Genomic DNA, 25293 nt, shown 5'->3' with positions numbered 1-25293 from the left:
GTTGATGTCAGTGGTCAGAGAACAGACTGTTTCAAGCTTAGAGGAAGGCATCAGTCACTCAAATAACCACTCATTAAACACAATTTATGCAGCAGCGTATTTCTTAATGCACAATAAGTCCAACCTTGAAGTAGATGAGCTTTAGCTGCAGAAGATCACATTGGGTGCCACTTGTGTCAGCTAGGAACAGGAAACTGAGGCTACAATTTGCCCAGGCTAAACAAAATTGGGCAATAGAAGATTGTAGAGCAGTCAGTGTTTTCCTCAGAGTCTCACTTTCTGCTGCAACATTCAGATGGTAGGTTCAGAATTTGGCATAAATATGAAAGCCCTTCCCTTTATAACCAGTGTTCCCATCTTCTAATGGCTGCAGCCAGCATGATAAAGCACCACAAAGCTCAAATGATCGCAAATTTATTCAGTTAATTCAAAATAAATTCACTGAAAATATGAAATACAATGATGGCAATAACAGTATTACTTCTCTGGTTGTTGGTCAGTAAGAAATTTGAAAAAAATGAAATGATTACAACTGCAGTAGACAAGTGTTTTAATTCTTACACCAGATGTCAACATTTGATCAACCAAGGTCTTTGCAAATATCCAACACAAACAACAACAAAAAAATAGAAAGAAAAATGAAGGGAAAGAAATTTAAACCCAAATCACATTTTAAAATCTGAACTTTACCTTAAAACACTGCATTACAATAAATGATTATTAAGGAGATTGCAGTGATGACATTTATTTCCTTGCCACAAGTTCCAGGAGGGCGGAGGTGATTTTGTCCAGGTTGTTAGAGTACCGGGGTCCTCTGGGCATCCTGGATTCTTGATCCATGTGGAGGGGAGGTGCAGAAGAGTGAGAGTCGAAAAACTCTCCAACAGGAGGCTGGTAGTCACGAGAGGGCAGGGATTCTGGAAACCTTTCAGGATAAAAGGGTGGCTCATCTAAGCGGTTTGTATGAGGAGTTCCAGATTCCTCTGACAAAAAAAAAAAAAAAAAAAGAGGAATGAAATTGAATTACATGAAAGAAAGTGGAATCAGCCACACTTCCTCTGACACAGGGAAGCTGAATATACAACTTATTGTTTATTATCTTATTTCACGATGCAATCAAATTCATTCAGTACATAAAATCAAAAGCTCAACTTGGACACCTTTGCAAACTATGCCTCATTATACATAAATTCAACTAAACTATCCTAAAAGGATACCACAACAAAACTCAAAATACATTCAAAGAAGAAAATCCCATCAAATTTCATCAAAACCTCAAAGTTCATAAGTTTATTTTATTAATACGTCAATAAATTGGCATTCGACCCATACAACAACACATACAGCACAATTCCAGACAAAAGGCATGATTATACCCCTCCCTCTCCTGTTTATCACACCTGAACCATGCCTGTTGTCAATGTGATGAACTATACCTGTGGTTATTCTGCTACAGACACCTGTTCATGTGGAACTGACTTGAAGAATATATTCTAATAGAGGGGCCCTCCCAGAGCCCTGACCCAAATCCCACACATCACCCGAGGGATACCATGGAGAAAATTACGTCAGCTGGTCGAAGCTCTGGTGTGGATGAACTGAAAGCCTTGCTGACTGGAACATTAGGGAAAACTTTGCAGGTATTATAGAAACTGATCTACCCTACCTTTCTGGTATAAGCAGCTCTACTAATGGATGAAAGAGTCTTTAAAGAAGCAACTATTGAGTGGCCATCTACTGTCTGCCTTTATTTTGAGCTGTACTTATTTTTGCCTAAAATCTTTCAAGAAAATTATGCTCGTGTTATTTTTATCGATGTCTAACTTTTATAAAAGACTATTGAACCCTAATGGGCTTAAATAAACTGCACTGTGCACATACCTTCAAAGCGGCCTCTTTTTGAGTATCTGGAATCTTCGTGTGCAGGGGGGGGATAAACATTGTGCCGCTCCTCTGGAAGATGCTCACGCTGCCTCCAGTCTCTGAAGTCGAGGTCTTCTGGCTGTCTGTGGTGCGAATCATCTCTCATGGTCCTTTCGAACGGCGGCTGTCGAGGGTCCAGCTCCATGTTGCTGTAGTTTCTGGGGATCCCTTCTCGACCGTGGCTGTTCTGCTACCATGACAAAACCATACGTTTTGTTAATATAAGCAAAGTCTTTGTGTTCTTCTACTAATATTATATTAAAAAGACAGGCGGTGTGCAGAATGACACATACCACAGCTTTCTCCATCTTTTTTGTTTTGAATTCTTTAAGCAGGTTGCAAAGTTTACTTTTCAAGAAGTCAGCCTCTTCAGCATTCTCAATTTCAATGTTGCTCTAAGAAAATGTGAAAGGGAAAAAAAAAAACAACACACTGAGAACTCTTTGAGTGAATAGTTGCATAACAAAAACATGTGCAAGTCGCCAATAAGGATTAATTATCTTACCAGCATATCAAAGACGCCCTCCGACTCAGAGCCTCCTCTTTGGTTCATTTCAGGATGATGTGGACCCTAAAAAAGCAAAAGGTCTTGCTCAAATAAAGATTTGTTTTACTGGATATTACTCTACTGTGATGTCAAAATAAACTACGGTACCTGTGGTTCTCTGTAGATGTCTGAAAATTGTCCTCCACTCATTGGTGCACTACCTGGCCTTGGGTCACCTCCAAACTTTGGAATTGGAGATCCATAATTATCCCCATACCTTAAAGCAGCAATCAAACATGTTTTTTGGGGTTTTTTTTTTTGGTTTTTTTTAAAGCCCACAACACTTACAAAAAAACAACTACAATTTTTACACTTACATCTCCCTTGTCCCTTCCACTTCCTCTGGAGTAGCATCAGAGAAGCGGCTCTTTCTTTTCCTTTTACCGTGAACATCATCTTCGGCGCCTCCTTTCAGGAACCGCCTGAATGGCTCTGGGATGTTAGAAATGGCTCTGCCAACATCCATGTGTCTCTGTGAGGCTGGGCCTCCTGCTCTCCTATCAACTCCCTCATCCTGATGTACCTCTCTCATCTCATGACGATAATCTTGAATTATATTGAACAAATTGTCACGTGATCGATCCCCCTCCATAGATGCAGAGAAGTTCCTCCTCCTGGCTTCTGGTTCACTTGATCCCTGTCTACCTGCTTTGTTCATACCGTCGTGCCTATCAGCTTCCCTCTCCAGGGACCACCGCAGTTTATCAACTTCAGGGTACATGGCCTGGGAGGGTGAATACTCAGAACGACCGTTCCCACCCCTGACATCCTCAGAGTGGAAATCCTGAACAGACTCTCTTTCTGGATAGGCTCTTCTATAAGGAGGCGCCCCCTCAGGGTAATAGTCAGACTGACCGAGGCCACCTGGCAGCTCCTCCCTAAAATCATACTTGGGAGCATCACCTTGCTCAAGTGCCAAACATCTTTGTGAATCGCCACCATATCCCTCTTCATACTGATGACGATAATCAGAGTCCATGTAGCCTTCTCTGTACGCATGGCCTTCCCTAAAATCCGACCTTCGCGGTTCATCTCTGGTGCGCTCATTGCTAAGCCTGTTCTCCCGCTGGCTGCGCCTGTCTACGTTCATGTTAGGGTCATTCGGAGGAAATGCAGATGCGTTTGGGTAACTTGAGGCATGCTTCCTTCGGTGATAGTCCTTGAGTTCGGGTAGGAGTGGTGGCAAATCTTGTGGGTTCGTCTGCTCCCTGTTTTGCCTCGGCCTTTGGGAAGCTAATAATAAAGTCATAATTAGAGAAAAATACAACCAAACGTTTAAATTACTTTTTAACCATGTTTACTATCAATCAAGGTACCTCTTGAGCTGTTTGATCTACTCTCGTTCCCCTTTTTGAACAATGACTGGGGGAAAAAAAACATGAATAATAAACATTTACTGTATGTAACAAAATGTATTGAATTTTAGAAGCACAAAAAATATGGTTTGTAATCTGGGTAATTCATCTGGCATACCTTTGGAGTCCCTCTCCCATCCTGTCTCTCTATTATTTCTGCTTTGGCGCGCATAATCTTCCCCCCGAGGGTTTGTACAGAGGGTCTATCCCAGGTCACCAAGTCAGGCCGCTTCAATTCCTACATAGACAGAAAGGGAATGTGATCTCTCTTTGCTTTAACATCTTATTATAAAGAAAAACAGAATAACAAAGAAGTATTTAAGTAATGCTCTGAATGCTTTACCACATATTTCTGCCTGTGTTTGCGTCCAATCACATGACAGACCATTTCTGCAAGGACGGCTGACTGATTACAGAGCTTACATAAGTATTTGGGGCCTATTTGTCGGTCGCTAGGAGGCCCCTCTTCCAAAAAGTTCAAACCTGGAAATTAAGAACAAGCAAAAAGTTAAAAACAATCAAATAATCTGGTATTTAAAAAACAAAACAAAACATCTGCTTAAAACTTTCTGCAAAGTTATTCACCAATGATAGGCTCATCCAGATTCAGGTAATCCAGGTACTCTATAATATCCTTAAACTCCGGTACGTGTCTTCTGACAGACCGTCCTGGGAAGCCACATGCTAATAGTTAGCAAAAAGACAACAAAAACTACACAGTGTTTTTAAAAGTCATCATCGCAGTATAACAATAAGACAAGAGCAATACTAACTGCTTCAATTTAAACTCCTTATTAGAGGATGAGTCTTTATTAAGGGTTAACAGGGGTAAGGGAAGATTATAAGTCAATATAAGACAAGGCCTGGTGTATTGTAGCTGCAGCTGAATGGTATAAAATCTTCAGCTTAGATCTTAACTATCTTAGATTTCTGATAAACTATCGTCTAATGTATGAGCCCCAGTAGAACTTCTACTCCATACAGTTTATTTATTTCATGTTGCTTTTTGAATGTCATCAGACAAGGAAAAAAAATGTTTCCATGATTTTCTGAAACATGTACCTTGTGTGGCATAATGGATTTAATGGCAAAAAACATCTGAACTCTAATGGTACCTATATTACCAACTAAGAAATGTTGTTGTTTTTTTGTTTTTTTACAATATCCCAATATTATTGTATTAAAAATATCCCAATAATGGTGTAAATGTTTAATTTACTTGTGCAAAAGGCATAAATAAAACAAAGTTATTGAAGTGCATACTTGTACAACATGTTCCTTTATAATAGACATTACACCAAACTCTGGACAGATCTGCAGAGATGTTTACTTATCCTTTCGTCATCTGAGTGTGGAGTATTAGTGCACCCACAGATGTCCTGCCACTAGAATAACTGAATACATATGTATAGTTGCTAAATTTAGTCAGAGTGGATTTTGAGGGAGTCATACAGACACAGGCTGGCCAGTGCCATCTAATTTTGTGCAAACAGCTTGTTTGACTGACATTTTTAGAAGTTGTGAAGATTTCCAACAAGCTGCAGCTGTTGCTTGAAGAGCAACACTGGAAAAGCTGCATTTTAGTAGCCATGTGTGGTTTAAGAGCAGTACAGTATTTTTTCTGATCTTGATACGACAATGCTACACATTTATTTCAGCAACTTATCATGTAACACCATAATTAAATCACAAAAAGGCTGTTAATGCAACCAAATTTGGCAAAAAGTGCAAAGATCCAGAAAGGAAAAGAAAAACTAAATGAGCGGAGAAACCCAACAAATGCAGATGCTTCTACAAGTGCACTTCATGGTAAATAGCATCCAGTCACGCTCAGCGGCACGTATACAAACGCAGGCCCAGTTGGTTCTGTTTTTGAATCACGATGGCAAGTGCAAAACATCAAAGTGGCTTTGAAACAGGGTTCATTCTTGGGGCACGAGTGGCAGGAGCTTTAATCGCTTGAGGCACCAACACGCTCTGCGGCAGTGATCTAATAAGCATGGGTAGGACATCAAGTTTGATGCATGAAGGCTGTACGATAATACCTACTGACTCAAGGGCAACAACGTACCGCTGCAAAATCTTCATTGTTTGTTTCCTTGCTATGTCCACCTTGTCACGGGTCCTGTAAACTGATGTAGACACACTGCAGCTGCCACAGCTAAGACACATTTTCCTCTGTGTTGGAAACAGGTGGTAGGGAATGTAACACTTACATGTATTCAGTTTTTCCCCCACATATGCTGATGTCTCTCTTGCATTCCCATTGGCTGGGTAGTAGACACAGGTCATGGCTGACGTTTCACTGTGAGCTGTCCTAAACTTCTGACCCTGTCAGAAAATTTCCCCAGCCTCTGTTTTGGTAGAAAAGCTGTTAGAACAGCCAGCTTTGATCCTCTCTCGCTGTAAGATGTTGGATCACGGCTTTGGAGCCACAATCAAAGATGGCACCACTGCCATCCATACCCAGCTCCCCGAATGTGGGATTTTGGGGGCAGATGCTGATACTTATTTTCCATCCTTCCATTCATTTAAAAAAAACAAATAATTTTCCACTTATCCAATTCAAGGTGGTGGGGGATCTGGAGTCTATCCCAGGTGGCTTGGTGTGAGTGTGAGGCAAGGTAAACCCTGGACAGGTCATCAATCCGCAACAGGGTTAACATGGACAGACAGACAACCATTCACACCTATGGGCAATTTAGAATCACCAATTACTTTAACCCCAATAACTGGATGTCTTTGGACTGTGGGAGGAAGCTTGAGTACCCGGAGAGAACTCCTGCAGACACAGGGAGAACATGTGAACTCCACAGAGAAAGGCCCTGGGTCAAACACTAGATTCAAATGATATGTGTATTATGTATCTGTGAAAGGCCCATATCTGCTGATTTTAATCAGCCAACCAATCAGTCAATTCAAATCCTTTTGGGTCATTAAAGGAGTTTTATGGGTTCACCTATGGAAGAGTTTGGGGAAAATTGTTACATAGGTGTAACAATAGCTCCATATTGCAGTGGTTCTAACAGCAAAATATCCAGTTTAAACTCAAGAAGGGGACAAACATCCCGTTTGGCTTGCCTCGGGAAGGATATCCAGAGTTTAAAAAAAACCTGCCAAATCATCTACCCACTGTGGCGACTCCTGGTGAATAAAAGAGCAGCTGAAAGTAGCTTTTTACACAGGTGTAATCATTTTCACCATTCCAACTATGGAAGGTTTCAAACTGGGTCCACGTGATGGAAATTTGATCATTAGATGGTTAGAGCGATGCTCTGACATACATCCACATCCCTGCAAGTTTTCTGTGACCCTGTGGACCCATCTACAGAGATGAGTCCACCAGGTAGAAGTGAAAAAAGTATGCCAAGACTTCTTCTCCGTAGCGTCTTCAGCTGTCCGAGTGTAATCTTCTACTTACGGCTTTCAAGTTGGTAGTTTGCAGAGTTTACCACCAGCTCTGCAGACCATTGTTACATGGTGTAGCTGTTTACTGTCAGCAGGGGGCTGACAGTAACAACCAGTGCCCAGGCTTGCTTGGGCTGCTGTTGGTTGGTCCTTCAGGCACCCGCGGAGAGGCTTTTTTTTCTCCCATTCATGTTAGACTTCTGCTGTCGGTCCCTTTCCTATTCCAGGCAACTTTTCAACCAGTCAGCACTGGACTTGCATCGTCCACATTGAGCTATGTGCTGTTGGGGCTTTGGAGAACCGCACACAAGTGCATTTGCATAGGTTGCCTCTGCGTGGGCAAATACCTACACAAACATAGTACTGTAATTCCCACATTAGACTGCACTTTTCACCACCACCAAAACCAAAAGATGGAGTATCTTTTGGAAGAAATGTATTAAATCCCCCAGTTGAAATCCAGACACTTGTTGAATTAAGATCCACTTCACTTCTTGGAGACTGTGTTTACCCACTGAGGTGATTACATACCTTCTGAGCCTTGTTTCCCATTTGCACTCACATCATTAATAGGGACTCTGAAGTCATGTAGTAGCTTTCTTGACACGTCACCCCTGTTGACATCTTACGTTTTCCTATAATTGTGTTTCATGTTCTTCACTTTCTGTTTGCATTTCTTCATTGCGTGACAGATGCCATGAGAGGATTCGTTTCAATACAATGTTGACTCTTCTGGTGCTGCATTCCTTTGTTTGACCAGTGTACACTTATATCTGGAGCATATGTGTACACCTTCATCACTCAAAGTTTCTCTTTCCCTGCTGGGAAAGTACCTACCCTAAAAACCCTGTGAAGAACTGTGATGATTCCGAGTTCCAGGAGTGTGGATGCAGAAAAATGGGGGGTACTACGTCCAACAGTCAGCAAACCTAAGAAAACGTTCTTGCAGTCCTATAGGACCAAATATCAAGGTGCTCTGAAGATGGTCTGGCCCAACGCCATAATGAAAACCTTATCTGAATATCAACTTGGAAACATCGAAGCCATGTGACCATTTTAAAGTCCACATTTGTTGGAGCAGAAAGCTGAGTCGATGTGAATCCAGTTCCTCATACAGACTTCCATTTCATTTTCAAAAATAAACATGAAATCACTGCACTGTGCTAAATGAAAAGTATAAATCTCTTAAATAAACTTCAAATTTCTAACTCTCCATACCCAAATTAAGAAAACAAAATGGCTGAACACACACTGGCAGACAAAAAAGCCACAACAGCATCAGTGAGAACACACACTGATGTTCAAAAACAAGTCCTGACTTGCAGCCGATGTTAACCGATTTGATCACTGATGTTAGGTTTGGGGCTTTGTGTCAGTGGTCCAGATATAACCTGAGATGCATCTAAGGAGCCTAAGCCAAACCACCAAAGAAAAAACAATAAAATCTGGACAAACTATTTGTCCTTACACGTTGACTTCTGGGTATCTTTATACATTTACTTGTAAACAAAACTGCTGCCCATTCAAACCGGAATGGGCACTATTCACATGTACATTGAATTACCCATCAGAACAGACACATGGCCAGGGAAGGAATGAAAAAATAAAAAAATAATAAAAGAGGGAAGATGAATTCTACTTACCAGAAGTTACTAAGCCACTCTCTTTCTGCCAGGAACGAAAGGAGAACAATAAAAATAAAGTCAATCAGTGCTGGATAAACAACACTGGATGTAGTTCACCTCTGCTACAAACAGAAAAGGAGTTATTTTATGGAATCAAACGCATATTAAAACCAAAACCACAGCTCAAATGAGGTGCAGTAAAGGTGCCTGTCCACACCTGTCTTCTTAGTGTGCGTTAGATCATAAAGAGATAAAGCAGTTAAGGACTAAAGAGTTTGTACTCCAGTCACTTTTCACACGACTGTATAAATTAAACCCCCACCGCGGGAGGTGGGAGTTATATCTGCATGTGAATATATTAATGCAAAGAAACAGGATGTAGCTTTCTTCAGGATGACCAAAAGTTCTATTGAAACATCTGGAGGGATCCTTCTAGGAACTGTTTATAGGAATGAAATGCGCCAGCACACTGCTGGGGCTAAACCAAGGTCCAAATAAAACTTTACCATTACAAAAAGCTTCAGTACGGATGTCAAACTGAAGCTGTAGAGGTCTGCAGAGTAGCCTCCTTGCACTTGTTGTCGTCGTCGTTGTTGGTGGTGGCAGCGCTACTAGGAAAGTATAAATGTATACCTACGTATACATTTTTCTGGCTCATAGAAAATAAAACCAGTTTTAAGTAGGTCTGCGCCTCAGCGGAACGCCAAACCAGCACCATCCAAGAATTAGCAGCTGATTTGCCATAGTGGTTAGAAGACAGCCAAAAGACAGGAACTCAGTTCAAGCAACTTCTGCTTATGTGCTACACAGATTCTGCACTTGGCAATAAGGTCTGCCAAAACATAGCTACCCAAATAACCAAACAGTGGCTGACTTCCTCTAGTGTAAAGACAGGAAGAGAAGGGCACCAGTTTAGTTCAGCGGGATGAGCAGGTGACCATATGCCATATGGCCAGAGAGCAGTAGGCCCGGGTTTGAGTCCCACCCGCGGCCCTTTGCTGCATGTCTTCCCCTATCTCGCTCTCTCCCCGCTTTCCTGTCTCTCGACACTCACTATCAACAAAAGAAGAGAAAGTAAGAAGCTGATGAAATGTTGCCATGGCTCCACAGTCCACTGTTTTTGTTTTGTATTTTTTAATTCAGTTTGTCTTCCAGGCTTGACTGTACAACAAGTCACTTGTTAAATCAGCACGTGTGTCTTGGAAGGCACACTTCCCAACATAATGAACAAGAACAACCAAGAAAGCTCACATGACTTTACCTAGTGGAACAGACCCGAACCTGGCTCAAAGGCACAGCAGACAAGTTCCTGAAATTTTCTTGGGCATTAACAGGAAGACGTTCAAAGACTTATGAAGCTGACACATCATACAGGACATGGTTCAAGACCATTTCCTTTGTGAAACTCCACTGTGTCAGCATAGTCTGTGGCCACTATTAAAAAGAAAAACAAGTTTGTTTTCCTCCTTTAAAACAAACACAACTGTCCATTATTGGCGCAAAGTTCAGGATGCATTGATGTGAAGGGGCCACTAAAAAAGGCAGATGGTGGTAGGGGCCTGGTTTTAGTAGAACATCTGCATCTGGGGAGGTGAGCAAAGTGTTGAGAAGAAATGTCTGGCTTTTCTTTGCAGAAATCCTTAAACCCCTTCACCCAAAGAACCAACCAAGCCTGCCTTTTTCAAGACTCCTTCAGAACTTGCCATTTTCAGGTTGTCAGTTGCTCGCTCCAAGAGTAATTGTAGTTGTTTCCCAGACTGAAGGAGAAGAAGAATGCTGTGTGAAATACACAGCCAGGCAGGCTTTCACACTCTGTTATACATCATCGAACTAAATATTACCCTGTCATCCTTGCACAAACTTACTGCAATGGCGAGAGACACAGTACTCTTCTGAAATGGCCAATCCAGCTTCTTCATAGCAGTCAAACACAAAGGTGGAAAGCATCCAGCTTTCCTGGTTGATTCTGTAGCTCAAAACTCACTGAACCCTTGACGGCAACGGCTGAAGAGAGGCAACCCATGTCAACTTTTGTTGTCACTACTCTTGTACTTACTGTAACATGATTTTTTTTTTTTTTAAATCTTCAGAAGAAACAATGTGTTCGACTGTCAAGACTGAAATAAGAAGAGCTGTCAGATGCAAAACCAGGAATTAAACCAGGAGGGGAAAACTGTAGGTGGGCTTCAAACAAAAAAAAATTAAAAGATGTGAGCAGCTTGGAAAACTTGTTTCTCACAGACGTCTGGTACCTGTGGAAATCTGAGACTAAAGAGAAAGTACATGGAATAATGCAAAAACGATGATGACATCACTTTTGAATACATTTTAAATGACTGCATTACTGTTAATGTTTAGCTTTCTACACAAGTAGATTTCTTGAGTACCTTTATATGTCCTGGGGTGGTCAGGTGTATCTTGTACAGGGTATCACCCCTTAAGGATTTTTCACAGATCTTGATTGAGAAAGAGCAAAAAACAGATGAATTAATAACAATAAGCTGACAGACACAAATAGACACACTAAATTAAGCCTTATTCTGTATTTTAGTTACAAAAGGTAACTTAACTCTAAACTATATGACCACTTTTAACCCTTGAATACTGTTCATTTTATATGCTTTCATACTATAGTTTGTGTCAAAATTGAACTGGGCCAAGAATTCCTTCACATCAAGTGTATAAAACAAATTCTAATATACATATATCTTTATAAAGTATAAATAGTCTATCTGACATTAATAAAATGATGAATAGTCCTTAATTGATGTCTCAGAGAACAGGGTGAGTGTTTTTTAGATTTTACAACACTTATATTTGGAGAAAAACATGAGATATCACAAAATATGATGACCTATTTTACCTAAGGTGAAAATGTAGCACCTGTAATGTTTAAAAGATATTATAATGAGATGGAAAGAATGTTACAACCATTAAAACACTCAACTCTTCATTCTGGATCATATAAAAATCCTTATGACTACCATATATCAAAACAAATTTATTAAACACTTAGAGCAGGTACTTAGCATGTGTGGGACACATTTTAGCTTTTCGTGTACAACTGGGATTTTTGGAGACCTGCAATGTAAATGTGTCTGTCTTAAAAGCACTTTGAGTTAACTTCTGTTTAAATGTGCTATTGGCTATAAATAAAACAGATTTGATGGTTAACACAAAAAGGTTCAGACATTTTTCATAGTGCATGTGTTCATGATTTTACAAGATTCATTTGGCTACTTACTGAACTTATTAGAGAAACAAATAGCGCACTAGTATCTGGTATATCAATACCCGCGTTGTTATCGATACTACAGATATTTGGATCGATTCGCCCACCTCTACAACAAAGGCAATTTTCGTGACTGAACGAAGGTTCCTCTGCCACCTTTGTCCCGTAAAAAATACGCACAACTTGGTATGTACGGTTTTAGTTTCAGGGTTGCCTAAAATCAACGTTTCTTTGATTTTCCCCACAGTGATGGATCCAAAATCCTTCTGAGTAAATACGCGACCCAGATCCATTCAAATTTTAATTTTATTTTTGCCTCACTTCATGAAAAGTCATGACATTTTCAAGCTAAACGAATCACATGCTGAATCACTGCAGTCAAACGTAAAAATTGATGGAATTTGACCCGAACAGTATGCAATGGTTAAAAAGAGCAGGACTAATTCACGTCCGATGTCATATACCTCCAGAGGCTAGCTAAAAACGTTAGCTTTGCTCGCGGCACGCTTCCTTTTTTTCCGGGAACCTCGCTTTCGCCAAATTATTACTTCTCTCAGCTAACGTTAGCATGCTTACCTCGCATTCAATAAACGCGATATCCTCCTCCTCATATGGCGTTTCGAAGTTATCCATCATGAACTTTAATCAGTGGCCGTACCCTCTAGAGGTAAAGCTACCTGCTTAGCGACTGTTTACTAGCTAAATCGCCTGAACCAAGCTAGTTAACTGTTGTGATCAGCAAGCGTTATTGTTGTAACACTGGCGAATTGGCGTGTTTTGTTTCTTTTGTTTTCTATATTAAATACTTTGTATCATATCCAACAAATGTTTACACAGCTATTGTATTATTAAGAAACCAGGGGAAAAATAGCTTCGTCTTCCTGGTTGATGGGCGGACGCTCGCTCTAAGAAACCCACGTGACCGGGGCTGTCGCCACAGAGGCGTAAAAAAGGAACTCCCCCTGGTGTTCACATATTTAATTGCACTTAATAGCACATACTGCAGATAAGACGATAAAACATTTGTGCACTTTGTTTATTTGGTTCTAAGCATTTGCTTCATATTTACAAAAACAGCTTGTTTTTTTCCTTTTCCTTTTAAGTCTGGCTTTGGAAACCGGGGCACTTCTCAAGCTGTGTGAGGCATCTGCACAGCATTCAGGAGACTTCCAAGATAAAACTATGGAGCGATACAGTAAACAAGACAACAAAACCCATTATCTCACCCTTTCCGTACTGTGGATATCTGACATAGCTCATTAATTTGAATGAGCAACATTTTCTTCACCATGTTGACACAATTACAAACCAAAAGCACTTATGACAAGGAGCAGGCACAACTCCATATTTACATGCAAACTACAATATGTACACTGACCAATGATTTACATTCCCCTTTCACAAACAGTAAATCATAAATACACACTTGGGTTTGCTTTAAGGAACATGGCTTTCTACTCAGTTTCAGACATTTGAGGCTATTATTACAAACAAGGATCTATAACCCTTAACTTAAGACAGTTAAAGGGAACATAATGCCAGCAGAATACAGCAAATTAAAATGAATGATCACACTAGAGCAATGTACTCTGATGCATTATCTTAATCAGTATAAATAAAAAAATATCACACCAGATTCATCCATACAACTGGAAAGCTGGAAAGCTAGGCAGCTGGGGCCAAAGCACAACAGGCCTGTGTCGGGATGATTTTAAATCTTCTAAATGATAATAAGATGTTTATGTTCATAAACCCACGTGGATAAATAATTGGCTGTAGACAGAATGAGAACCACAGATTACTGCACAGAGACAAAGATACACCCCAAAGTCAGGAACAGAGGACTATGGCAAGGTCACAGATCAAATATTAAACAGGCGTCTGATCAGATGCGTCAGTAGCACGGGAGGTGAAGTCAGTTCGAAGAGTTGTAGTGTCCTTCTGGGAGATTGTTCAGACGTGATCGCAGCTCCTTTCGAACCTGGGTGACCCTCGCCAGTTTGCGTTTGTATTCCTGAAAAAGTCCACAATGACAGACAGCCATCAGACGCCAAAGATCCTGCAGTCTGAATCACACCGATTTATGGTGTTGGGTTTTTTTCCCCCTAGTCTCAGTAGCAGTATTACATGAGATAAATACACACACATATTGTAATTTTAAATTATAATTTAATATAAGAAACTGAAGTGTTGAATGTGCGCTTCATGGATTACAGACCAAGAGCAGCTTAAAGCTCCGGTTAAAGTTCAGATTTAAATTCAAGGATTTCCAATAAACACGTTTCATGTATTTTAATTAGTGGCCACCACTAAACAGTGTCAGGGTGTTTTAGTTTTATCCAAACACCCAAATCATTCAGCAAAAATGCCACGCTCTTTCTCTCCATGTTTATGAATGACTTTGCTCGACTTAGATCAACCTCCACTGTAATGAGCCACACTAAAGGGCACCAAAAAACATTTACCTTTGCAACAGCTTTTTTTTCCCCTAATAAAAGACTGGCCACACAAACTGCATGCAAAGTACACTGTAAGGTACTGAAAACAGGACTGCATGTGGACAAAATGATTTCACCTGATCCATGTATTTGATGTTTTTTCCCACCTTAATCTTGTCACATTTTACTTTCTGTGCCATGTTTCTCAAATGTGTTCAGTGACTATATCTGCCAGCCAATGCATGCAGTGTGTGTAGGTCATCAGTACATTTTCAGCATAGATAACAGAAATGTCCAAATGAGGGAAGGGGAGAGGAAAAGAAAACAAAAACAAACTATGTTCTCTTTGTGTCCCATCGTGTTGCAAATGACATAAATCTCTTCAGCAAGCATAAAGCAAAAGTACCAAGAAAGATAAATGAACAAGATTTTAATCAAATTTGAATCTCATTAATTTATGTTTATTAATCATGACAATGATTATGATAAATATCTGATCTACATCTCCCACTAATCAGAAAATCCTAAAGTGTATAACTGCCATTTACTGTCAACTCCACAACCAAAAGTACGTTTCATAAACCACCTTCAAACCTGAATAAGAGGGTAAACTGTAGGTGTTCGAGCACAAAAAAAGGACTCACAAAATCATTTTCATTTTTTATTTTCAGACTTTTTTTCTTTTTTTAAAACAAAAGGTATTGACTGAGTGACGATACAAAGATGAGACGTGGGATCCTTGTGGTGCCCTGTAGATAAGATCTGAACAATTACCGTCAACGTGAAAAGCACAGCTTTGAGCAAACAAGAAAACTCAGTGGTTACATTTTTAAAGCTCTAACGGGTTCATTTTGATTACTACTTACCTCATAGGCAGGACACACTGAGTGAAGTGAGCAGAAAGAAAAAGGCTCAAAGAGAAAGCCAGTGACGAGGGAAAAGATAACTTAGACATTAAGTCTGTATCTAATCGAGAGGCTTCCCCTCAGTTTGCACATCAGCAGGGCTAACACTAAAAACATGCAGGGTAGCTTTATAAAATAAAATAAAAAAAAAGCATGACAGAAAGCGTGCAGCATGCTGAGAAACTTGTAAAAATACTTATAGAAATTCGTGCTCAAACGTAATTTGTCCACACAGCACAAAAAGATGAACACCAAGGAGAGGTGAGGCAGACAGGACGCACACAGACGTATAACAGAGAAAAACTTATTCACGCACTTCAAGTTTCTGCTCATTCTGGGCCAGGCCGTCCTTCTGGCTCTGCAGGAAGACCGTTAGTGTGCGCGTGAGCTGCCTCCTGTCGTCAATCTCTGCCGCCAAGCGGCCGCTGTAGTCTGCTAGCAGCATGCAGGCCTCCTCCACCAGCCGGGAAAGTCGCTCTCCTGATTCTTTATCTAAAGCACAGAAAGCACAGAGAGAGCAGAGAACAAAGCCTAAATGCACGTCACTCAGTTATGCATCAATCCTGGAACAATGTAAACAGCATCTGTATAATCAGTGCCAAATCAAACCTTCAATTTGTTTCTGCTGAGGTAAAGGCAAGGGCATTGTCAGACAGATACGAGGGAGATTCAAACACACAAACAATCATGTGTCATGTAATCAAATCTGTAGTGAGTGCTGTGTGCTACACATTCATGTAAATGATCTCCCTTTGTCATAAGGTCAATATCTTTCAGAGCCATCCCCTCTCTCCCATAAATAAGCCTGCAGGTATCCTTCAGAGCGAAAGAACGTCTGTTGCAGAAGTGAGTGTTTGTTTGGCCCAACAAGGACGTCCAGGCGACTGCATATCCCATGTTTTTGTCTCGACTCTCCCTTGTTTGTGCACACCTTATTTCCTCTGAAATACAGTCGTGACAAAACTAAATACACCCCATGATTCAAAAGTTTATATCAACAAAGATGCGGTTTTGATTAACATTAGAATAGTTTTCAGGTTATTCCAATGGACAGAGTCCACAATCACTACTTCTGATGCACACCCGGTCATTTTGTTGTGTAAGTTGGTCTGAAGTATGAAAGAAACCAAACCACTCAGTTCAGAAAAGAGCCTCAAAGCTTACTCCTAAGAGGCTTTCAATGGGAAAAGAGTAAAGTAATCATTTCTTTTAAGACTTTATCAGTCTCTCATTTTGTCTGGAGGTATATTGGCCCAATCATCTTTACGTTGTTGTTGTTTTAGTTCATTAAGACTTGAGGCAATTGTTTATACACAGCTCTCTGAGGGTCCCACCGCAGCAGTTCAGTCAGGTTCATGTCTGGACTGGACTGCAACACCTTGAATCTTATTCAGCCTCTCCGTTTTAAAATTTGCTGCAGTGTTTGAAATCATCGTCCTCTTGCATGATCCGATTTTAGACAAGCTTTAGTTGGTGGACAGTTAGAGTGCACAGCTAACTAAGCAAGCCAAATCTTTAACTGCCTGATAATAAAATAGTGAGAACTGCTAGATTGTCTCCCAGCAGAAAAAGGGTATGACAACTTCAAACAGATTGCTGGCCAGGAACATTTGCTTAGAACAACTGTTCTAAGATCATTGTTGATGTTTTTCCTCCTTTCCTTTTATAGAGGTCCTCACGCTTGCTAATGATCAGTTAATTCCTGTGGAAGCACTAAGAGTATACTTAATTTTTCACAGGAATCTAGATGTTAAGTGTTTTCTGTAATGTGCAGTATATCAGAGTGGTTCAACAACATTTTCTCAGTCTAAACAACACAGGTTCTGTCTAAAGTTTGGTATAAAGTGCGCAGAGCTTCCTTACCTGTGATCCTGTGAAGCAGTGACGTGTCCTGCACCTCAGCAGGAAGGGAGGAGATGCGCTGACGCAGCACTGAGTCGCCAGAAGCAGCGTTCTCCAGCTCCTGCAGAGCTCGGATTAACTCTGCCGTCTGAGGTATAGCGAGCATGATAAAGGCAAGAGGTGAGGGGGGAGCAGAAGAAGGTATTTACACTCAGGAGGAGACACAAAGGCAAACATGAAAACAGACAGCTGTAAATCATTAACTAGCATATGTGTGGATCAAAGTGTTATATGATTAGCACTCTGTATTTATAACTGCTCTGTATAACAAGGACAGCACCTGTGGGGGCTCGGTTGGAGAGCTCTGGGAGGCAAAGCCTTCATCATCTGGCTGGATCTCCTCATATGACCTCTTCTTTGTTTTCTTTTCTCCATCTAAGTTTTATAAAAAGCAAGAAAAGCAAAACATAACAAGTCAAAAGTCCAGTTTGAAGGTGTGCGTTTTATGTATTATACTACATCTTTAGCCACTTTAAAGCCACAAGCCTGATTAGCTGCATGTTTAGAAATAAAGCAAACATTTGCAAAATAGTGCAAGTAAATAATATAACTATGCTTATCAAGTTTAAACCTCTAGGCACACAGCACACTTGCTATAATTGAATGGTAAGCACTACTGACAAGCTGGTACAGGTTTTGGCTCGTTGAACTTACACAGGACTTGCGAGAGCTGATCGAGCAGGTTATTCTCATACACGGCTCTCTCCTGCCAGATGGATAAAACCCGACCCAGCTGTTTCTTACAGCCCTCCTCACCATCTCTGCACGGGAACACACAGGAAAGAAAAGAAAGAAAGAAAGAACACACGCTTTAAACACCTTTGCAAACCTGAAGTCAGGACTGGACAAAATAGAATTTAAAAAAATAAATAAATAAATAAATAAATCAGTTCTTGGATAGAAATTCTTTAAATGGGAAAATATTAGGGATGCACCTCATTTACCGCCACAGGCCAACTGGCCACTTCTGTCACATTTTTTTTTAATGGAAATAAGTTCAAAGATGGACAGCTGATGGCCAAAATGTGATTTTAAACATTGTAATCAGCTCATAATACATCAGTGTGTGCATCCCTAGAACATACAGTATGTGTGTGTTTATACACGTCTTCTCATCAAGCCTACTTATGGCTGCCACCCTCAACCAGTTCTAAAATGTTACTTAAATTTCATACATTTAAAATCCAAAATGATGACAAAATGAGAAAGTTGACATCAGGACAAACATCCATGCCTTTGTCCAATAAAAACTGACCTGTACACATGTTTGAATGCATCAACGATGACTGGAGCAAAGTCCTGGGTGAACTCTGGTCCTTTCCTCTTGCTGTTTTGGATGACGTCATTGGCCAAATACAGGAAGGTCAGCTTGCGCGATACCTGAGCTGCACATGTTTGAAAAAAAACAAAACAAAGAAACACACATAATATCTGATTATGATTTACAAAAAGGTACAACACAACAATGCCTATTAATGGGCAAGCGCATTTTAACCACTAAAGAACTAAAAACAAAAAACAAAAGTCATGACATACAAAAAATGAAATAGAGCCGATTTAAATCTTCAACAGTTTTTTATTATTGTATATAGTATTTTATTCTATACAGTTGTGTACAGTATCTTATTCTATTTCAGTGTTCTCTAATTTTTGCTATATAACTTTGCACTGTCCACTTTCTGCTGTAACAAAACAAATTTCCCACTTATGGGACTAATAAAGGTCATCTAATCTTATCTTTAATATGCAAAGCCACGTTTAAAGAATTCAAGATACTCGTTATGCTTCACTATAAGCAGGGCTATGACCTTTGCTAATTTAATATGAGCAATGCACCAGATGCACAGGCGAACTGTGCAGTCACATCAGCTGCATGATGCAGAACAAGGTGGCCCTGCAGAAAGAATAATTTAAAAAAAAAAAAAGATTTAATCTGTGGATATTATTTCACAAGTTTAGTGCACGATATGAAGAAGCAATCTGACAAAAATGCATGTTCAGATTTGTATGCCCCAGGATTTTGAAGGCATCAAAGAGATCAAAAACAAAAGCTGATTCTTCTTACTATTTTTAACAACAGAGCACTGGCTCTTGCCTGACTTTGTTCTGGAGAAGCCGAGTGCCCGATTGAGTTCCAGTGAAGGATACTTACACCCCCCCCCCCCTCTCGGTTTGTTGTTTTTATGATAAACTAACTGATGCACAAGCCTTTGTTGTTGTTGGACGAGACACAGTCGACACTGAGGTGAGTGTAAAGCTCCGTGGAGAGCCATTTCTATCCCCACTTGCCATTAACACTGGTCTCAGTCACCACCCAAAATACCTCACCCACAAGAGGTATCATTAGGTTGTTGACTAGCACCCCGAGGAAAAATGCACCATTATTAGCTACAATTACAGTAATGCCTGATGTCCCTACAACCCAACTCACTGAATAAATTCAACAACTCCATTATGTACCGTCTACTTAATAAACTTTGTGAACATTTTTATATATAAAAAAAAAAATAAATCATTGACAGTCATCAGATACTATGAAAATCAGAAAAAAAGCTAGATCCACCAGTCATTGCTTATATTTTATCACACAACAATGTTCAATAGTCTTTCTCCAGTGAAATGATTGACACAGCTAAATGAGCCAAAAAAAGCAATGCAATTAAAGAATAAATATGCACTTACTCTTAAAACTGTTACATATGTTTAATTAAAACAATGTCATGTGGTACGTTTAACATCGACACGTTTACTCATTATGCTTCTCCTTATATAATATATGCACCATTGCAACTATGTATTTTTTTAAAAAAAAAATTATTATTTAGGGCTTTTCACTTTTATTAGGTGGTGCATTGATGATTAGAGAGGAAAGTGGGGAGAGTGAGTGCGTCTTGTATGTGGTCATCTCAAGCAAACGGCTCTGGCTGTGAGCACAATCTCCACCCACGTGATAGTCAAACCTTTTGTTTGTGCGGAGTAGCCTATCAGAAGAAAGCTGGCTTAAAGCAAAGCTATACTGTGTATGAACTGCGGTGATTTATCAAGGGTTAGTATAGGATTATTTTGATGAGTTAATCACGCAAAGCTACTGTAGCAGAGAAAAGAAATGAGCATAAGTAGCTTCCTTTATGCTTTATAGTAAAGCTCATTGTAACTGTTGATGTGGGTTTAATTTAAAGCTATTCCCTCAGGTGTTATAAAGTTTAATTTAGTGCAGCTTTAACTGATCGAGACTTACTATAAGCAAAGATGGGAGATTGTGGAGATTTTCTAACACAAACACATTTAAGGGAACACACGTTGTCGTCACTTTTCGACAATGCTACTTAGACAAAGCAGTGAAAACCTTTGGCTGGTGACCGAAAGTTGCCAGCCTTTAGCAGCCACCGTGCTAACAGGGACTCTGTGTTTTAACTTTAACAGCAGTTTGGTCTGGCAGTTTTAGCCAGAGCTAGCCTGCAGCTACATGTTACTCACTCTCTGAAGCATGCTCGCTGTGTTTGTTTGGAGGAACTCCTCGGCTCTCACCAGCCTTACCTTTTTTCAGTTCGTTGAACCAAACGTTGACAATGGTCTTCGAGTGTTTTCTGTGGTGGATGAGCCACAGCGACAGTGTCTGTACACTTTGCTGAGAGTTGCTAAGCTCGGACAGTTTCTTCTCTAAAGCCGCCTCGGAGAAAGCTGACATCTCGGCGAGATTAGGGGAGGGAGTGCGAGGCTAGACGCTGGGAGAGGCTGCTGTAAGGTTTCTCCCAAATGTGTGGACTACAGCACGCTAGCCGGTCACAGGGTCTTTGCAGGAGTTTCAGCCATCCAAACTAAATGTCGCAACCTGACTCTGCTACACAAAAGGATGGCTGGTAATACTGACTAGCTATCCCCGTCCTCTCTGTGACTGCTCGGTTGCCTGTGCTTGGGACTGCTTCTTCCTCCTTATCTTAATGGCAGCTGGGGATAAAACTTTTGGTTACCTTAGCGCCACCTTCCGGACTGGAGTGCGGGTCGCATTGGTTATTACGCTAACGAACGTTAATATGCTTAAAATCTGAAGTTAAATACAAAAAATCTGCAATATTCATCTACCATTAGTGAAGAGAAAATTTCCGTCCCGGTTTCCCTCCAAGGCGTGAGCACCGATAAGCAGAGTTTTGTCCTTTCCTCCTAATTATTCAAAGTAACACTCAGGTATGCCGTTCAGCTGGGTTAGTTACGATATCGGGAGCAGTTAGGAGAACAAAGTGATACAGAGACTGTTCAGATTGCTTTCCCAGAATCAACTCAAAGGTTTATTCATCAGACAACAGTATATATAGAGGAAAAAGGTTCGTGTGTCAGCAGATTCTCAGTTCAGACCGGTACAGACCAAATAAGGAAACGTCTTCCTGCCTTGTGAGCAGAGAAGTATCCTTTGTGTAAGTTATCAGTTCAGCTACAATTTATGATCATCCCAGCAAAATACACTCCTAGACATAGAATACAGAGTTCTTTCATTAGTGAATTCTGAAACAAACCACCTGGCCTTTAACGAGCCTTTTTCTAAGAGACAAAGAAGGGAGGATGGAGTAAGGAAGTGGTCTCGTCTCTGTGGTATTTTCGACCTTGGGGTACCAGCCTGTGAGTCTTACACATCAATTCTTGGGTCAGAGAGAAAGAGAAAAACAACTAGTAAATGGGCCTTATTGAGTAACAGTTTTCCTGTATAATATCACTATAAAACAATATCCTGTAAATGCTACCATGATATCAAAATATCACAACAATTAGATAGTAATTCATTTTTCTGAAATGATAATTTAAATATCAATCTCTATTGTTAATATATTGGACATCAGAAACATGTAATTCCACAAATTTTTTTACTATCCAGACTGACGAGTATTGCATATATTTATGCAGTCTAAGATTCATGATGTCCTCCTCCTCTCAACTTTTACTTCTGCCTCTTATTCCTCCTACATTTCTTAGGAGGCCACTGCAGTGATATCAACCTGTGTTTATTTTCTTCGTGACCACCTCTGTTGTACAATCAATCATATGCACATATTTTAAAGTTGAGTACATGATATTGTGTTGTTCCTGTTCCAATCTATTGCCCAAAGTTTACATGCATCTGCATAAACATTAATATAATGTATTTTTTGATGTATTTACTGTTCATAATAAATATTCTGTGCATATAGAAATTAGTTACTATCTAGCACTACCTGGATTTACTGGAAGTGTGATTCACATTCATAGATAGCATGTACTAAATTTGTGAGCTGTTTCCATAGGAGCCAGGTGCTGCTAATCAAATGCACTTGATTAACTGATCATCAGCAAGTGTGAGCACATCTATATAAGCAGAGGTTTTGGCAATTTACTGGTAGGCAACTGATCTGTGTTAACACAATGCCACAATCAATCCAGCAGTAAAGAGCCCCGAAAGATTTGTGTCCAGTGTTGCTGCAAAGAAAAGATACAATTTCAAAAAGACTGAACAAATGTGGCTTGTTTGAAAAGGTCGCCAGGAGAAACGAACACGGCAGCACAGCTCAGGTTTGCAAAGTTGCACCACAAGACCTCAGAACTGAAAAGATGAGCTTGCACAGAAAGCCACTACGTTATTGCTGATAAACATGGTTCTGCAAGGTATTGAATAATGGGCATACTACAGAGTCAAACTTACTCCAAAGCAAACACAGAACCATTAACGTGTTTTAATATTTACAGTAAGACTGGCTTTTTACAGTGATCTGCATTAATCGCTGAGTGGACAAAGTTTGTGTTTCCTCGCTGAATTTGAGCAAGCTTGTGAGTATTACGTCACAGGACATTACATAACCTACCGTGACTGCTTGAAAGGAAAAATAACAAACTCTTTTGTTTGAACCTGCAAGCAAAACGATATTTGGTCACATAATTGGTTAAAGTTCAAACTCTACTGGTGCAAAAAAAAAATAAAATAAAAATTCAGCCACACGGGTCAGAACTGTTTAAAAAAAAAAAACTGTTTAATTTCATAAAAGCAGTCAAACATATCTCAATATTTCTCCTAAAAAAATACAGTGAACCACTTAAACCTAATGTGATGTTTCACACATTTGTCTTGTTTTCTGGAGTTAAAAAGGCATAAATGTAGATTTCAAAAACAAACAAACAAAAAAACAAAAAACAAAACACTGCTGTAACGGTCAAAAACAGAAAACAAATAGCCAGTTTGAACAACTTCATAACAAACACAATAAAAGAATAAAAATATACACACAGGCAGCTGTTTAGTGTTTACGGAGCACGTTTCTCAGCCTTCACTGAATGTGAACTTGGAAATACACGAGCGAGTTCTATTTAAATGCCCAGTATCTTCAATTCTTCTACTTCTCTTATAACGACTGGATTAGTGGATAAGGAGTGCTGTTTCACCTCATTGGTGCTCTTTGACTTTCAGTCTCCACAAAGTTTAAACCTAAAAGTCCCAGCAGACAAAAAAAAAACCAAAAAAAAAAAAAAACCCCGACACTGCTTATATTACTGCACCTCCATCAGCAGGCTCACATTCATTACAGAAATCAGCAGAACTATAATAAAAAATAAAAAAAATAAAAAAGTCACATTGCAAGTAAATCCCCCGCTGGACCATCCAAATGTGATTTGATTCAGCTGAAATACAGATCAGTTTGGGACGCAGCACACTGAGGTTTAGAAGGTTGGCTGAAGGCATAAGAGTGTGTTAGACTCCAGTCCGTAACACTGCTGCAGACCGGAGGGAGAAAGTGCTGGCCAGGGTTTGCCAGAGAGCCAGTGTTGTAGCTGGGGTAAGACATCCACCCACGCTGTCCTTGACTGGCTTCACAAGATGTAGTCGGTATCCCATAATTGTGTGGAGCTGCCTGGGCACAGTCATTGGTGAGCGCTGTGTAGTGTGCAATGCTGCCGCTGTACACACAGGGATCTACTGATTGAGTTAGCATGTTCACACCAGCACTATTTATATAAGGACCCAGATGACCCCACACATCGTAATACCCACTTACACTGCCCGTCTGAAGACTTGCATTATCGCACGGCATGTGCGAATTCTGAAAGTGTTGTTGGTAATAATGTGGACCAGCGTCTATGCGTGCCTCTTCTCTCAAACCCTGCTCTCTTGTTCCATTCTTATCCTCTGCAGCTGGCTTATACCACTTTTTAGAAGATATCTCGGCTGACTTTTCTTGGTCGTCATGATGCCTGTTCTCCCTTCTTTCCCAGTAAACATAGTCGTTTCTCCCTGTTAGGTCTTCAGACTGACTGACGTGCACGCCGTCACTGACATAACCATCTCTGTTTTGAAAATGGGGGATTGTAAAGTTTCCTTCTGGCGTGTACCCACCAGTCTCTGGACCTCCATCACAGGGGCTGTGCTGTAGTGGAGAGGTTTCTGCATGGTTTAGTTCAGATGACAAACCATCACAGTCTAACTCCACAATCTCTGACCCCGGGGAGGACGTGAGATCTAAATTAAAGGGAGGGGATGTAGCTGATGGAGGGAGGCTTTTGCTGCTGAAAGACATCCTCTTCATCAGTAATAAACCTTTGGTAATAGGCAGGCTGACATTAAAAACAGTCTCTCTCTTTGCTTTTACTCTTTTCTTCCTCTTTGACGTCATTAAAGTGCATTTCTCTGACATGCCTTCAGCAGATGTCTGGTTCATGCTCAGCCCTTAGACATAAAGAAAAGGAATAAGTTAAAAGCAGTTTGCTGAGAAAGTGTGAACTCTAGCTTGCAAAGATACAAACCTTTGGCATCTATTTCCTTTTGTTTAATGTCAGCACCTTTCCATCCAGATTGCAGCATCTTTATGCCTGGAAAACATCCAAAACAATACAGTGGCATACAAAAATAAAATAAAATAAAGAAATGCAAGGAACACTGGGTGGGGGAAAAAAAAAAAAAAAAAAAAAATATTCAAGTGGGCATTAATGAATACGACAAAATC

At 40.2% G+C, this 25293-nt stretch overlaps 3 protein-coding genes across 7 annotated transcripts in view; all 3 read right to left on the bottom strand.

The window, feature by feature from the left end:
* Nucleotides 1–533: 533 nt before the first annotated feature.
* Nucleotides 534–13015, bottom strand: LOC102197458 (uncharacterized). 2 transcript variants are annotated; one of them, XM_005728347.1, is made up of 13 exons: nt 12667–13015; nt 11246–11314; nt 8877–8901; nt 4411–4494; nt 4169–4308; nt 3944–4063; nt 3787–3832; nt 2788–3703; nt 2579–2687; nt 2429–2494; nt 2217–2318; nt 1882–2113; nt 534–983 (listed from the first exon to the last, which is right to left on the bottom strand). In XM_005728347.1, exons 1-13 carry the CDS (start codon nt 12724–12726, stop codon nt 745–747), a joined length of 2208 nt encoding a protein of 735 aa, XP_005728404.1. In that variant the 5' UTR covers nt 12727–13015; the 3' UTR covers nt 534–744. The 2 variants fall into 2 exon arrangements, with proteins under 2 accessions (XP_005728404.1, XP_005728405.1); XM_005728348.1 differs by having other exon boundaries at nt 1882–2110.
* A 124-nt stretch (nt 13016–13139) lies between these two features.
* LOC102196796 (regulation of nuclear pre-mRNA domain-containing protein 1A) lies at nt 13140–21294 on the bottom strand. 3 transcript variants are annotated; one of them, XM_005728345.2, is made up of 8 exons: nt 20873–21294; nt 18591–18720; nt 17990–18096; nt 17616–17710; nt 17297–17423; nt 15750–15925; nt 15395–15411; nt 14916–15277 (listed from the first exon to the last, which is right to left on the bottom strand). In XM_005728345.2, the coding sequence occupies exons 1-8, from the start codon at nt 21021–21023 to the stop codon at nt 15196–15198; spliced, it is 885 nt and encodes a 294-aa protein (XP_005728402.1). In that variant the 5' UTR covers nt 21024–21294; the 3' UTR covers nt 14916–15195. The 3 variants fall into 3 exon arrangements, with proteins under 3 accessions (XP_005728401.1, XP_005728402.1, XP_005728403.1); XM_005728344.1 differs by lacking the exons at nt 14916–15277; nt 15395–15411 and adding an exon at nt 13140–14104 and having other exon boundaries at nt 20873–21289; XM_005728346.2 differs by lacking the exon at nt 15395–15411 and having other exon boundaries at nt 15183–15277; nt 20873–21292.
* A 2024-nt stretch (nt 21295–23318) lies between these two features.
* LOC102196518 (uncharacterized) overlaps nt 23319–25293 on the bottom strand; it is a 7584-nt gene continuing 5609 nt past the window's right edge. The window contains exons 12-14 of one of the 2 annotated variants that reach the window (XM_005728343.2): nt 25094–25159; nt 24349–25016; nt 24154–24250 (exon numbers count right to left, since the gene is read on the bottom strand). In XM_005728343.2, the coding sequence (XP_005728400.1) occupies nt 24215–24250; nt 24349–25016; nt 25094–25159 (770 nt within the window). In that variant the 3' untranslated portion in view covers nt 24154–24214. Of the gene's footprint in view, nt 25017–25093; nt 25160–25293 lie in introns of both variants that reach the window. The other variant, XM_013909618.1, reaches the window with a different exon arrangement.

The sequence above is a fragment of the Pundamilia nyererei genome, unplaced genomic scaffold (assembly GCF_000239375.1).
Source record: "Pundamilia nyererei isolate P.nyererei 1_Seehausen unplaced genomic scaffold, PunNye1.0 scaffold00028, whole genome shotgun sequence".
In the NCBI taxonomy this organism is placed as follows: domain Eukaryota; kingdom Metazoa; phylum Chordata; class Actinopteri; order Cichliformes; family Cichlidae; genus Pundamilia; species Pundamilia nyererei.
The sequence above is the reverse complement of the archived record's forward strand: the minus strand, read 5'-3'. Positions and strand labels throughout refer to the sequence as shown.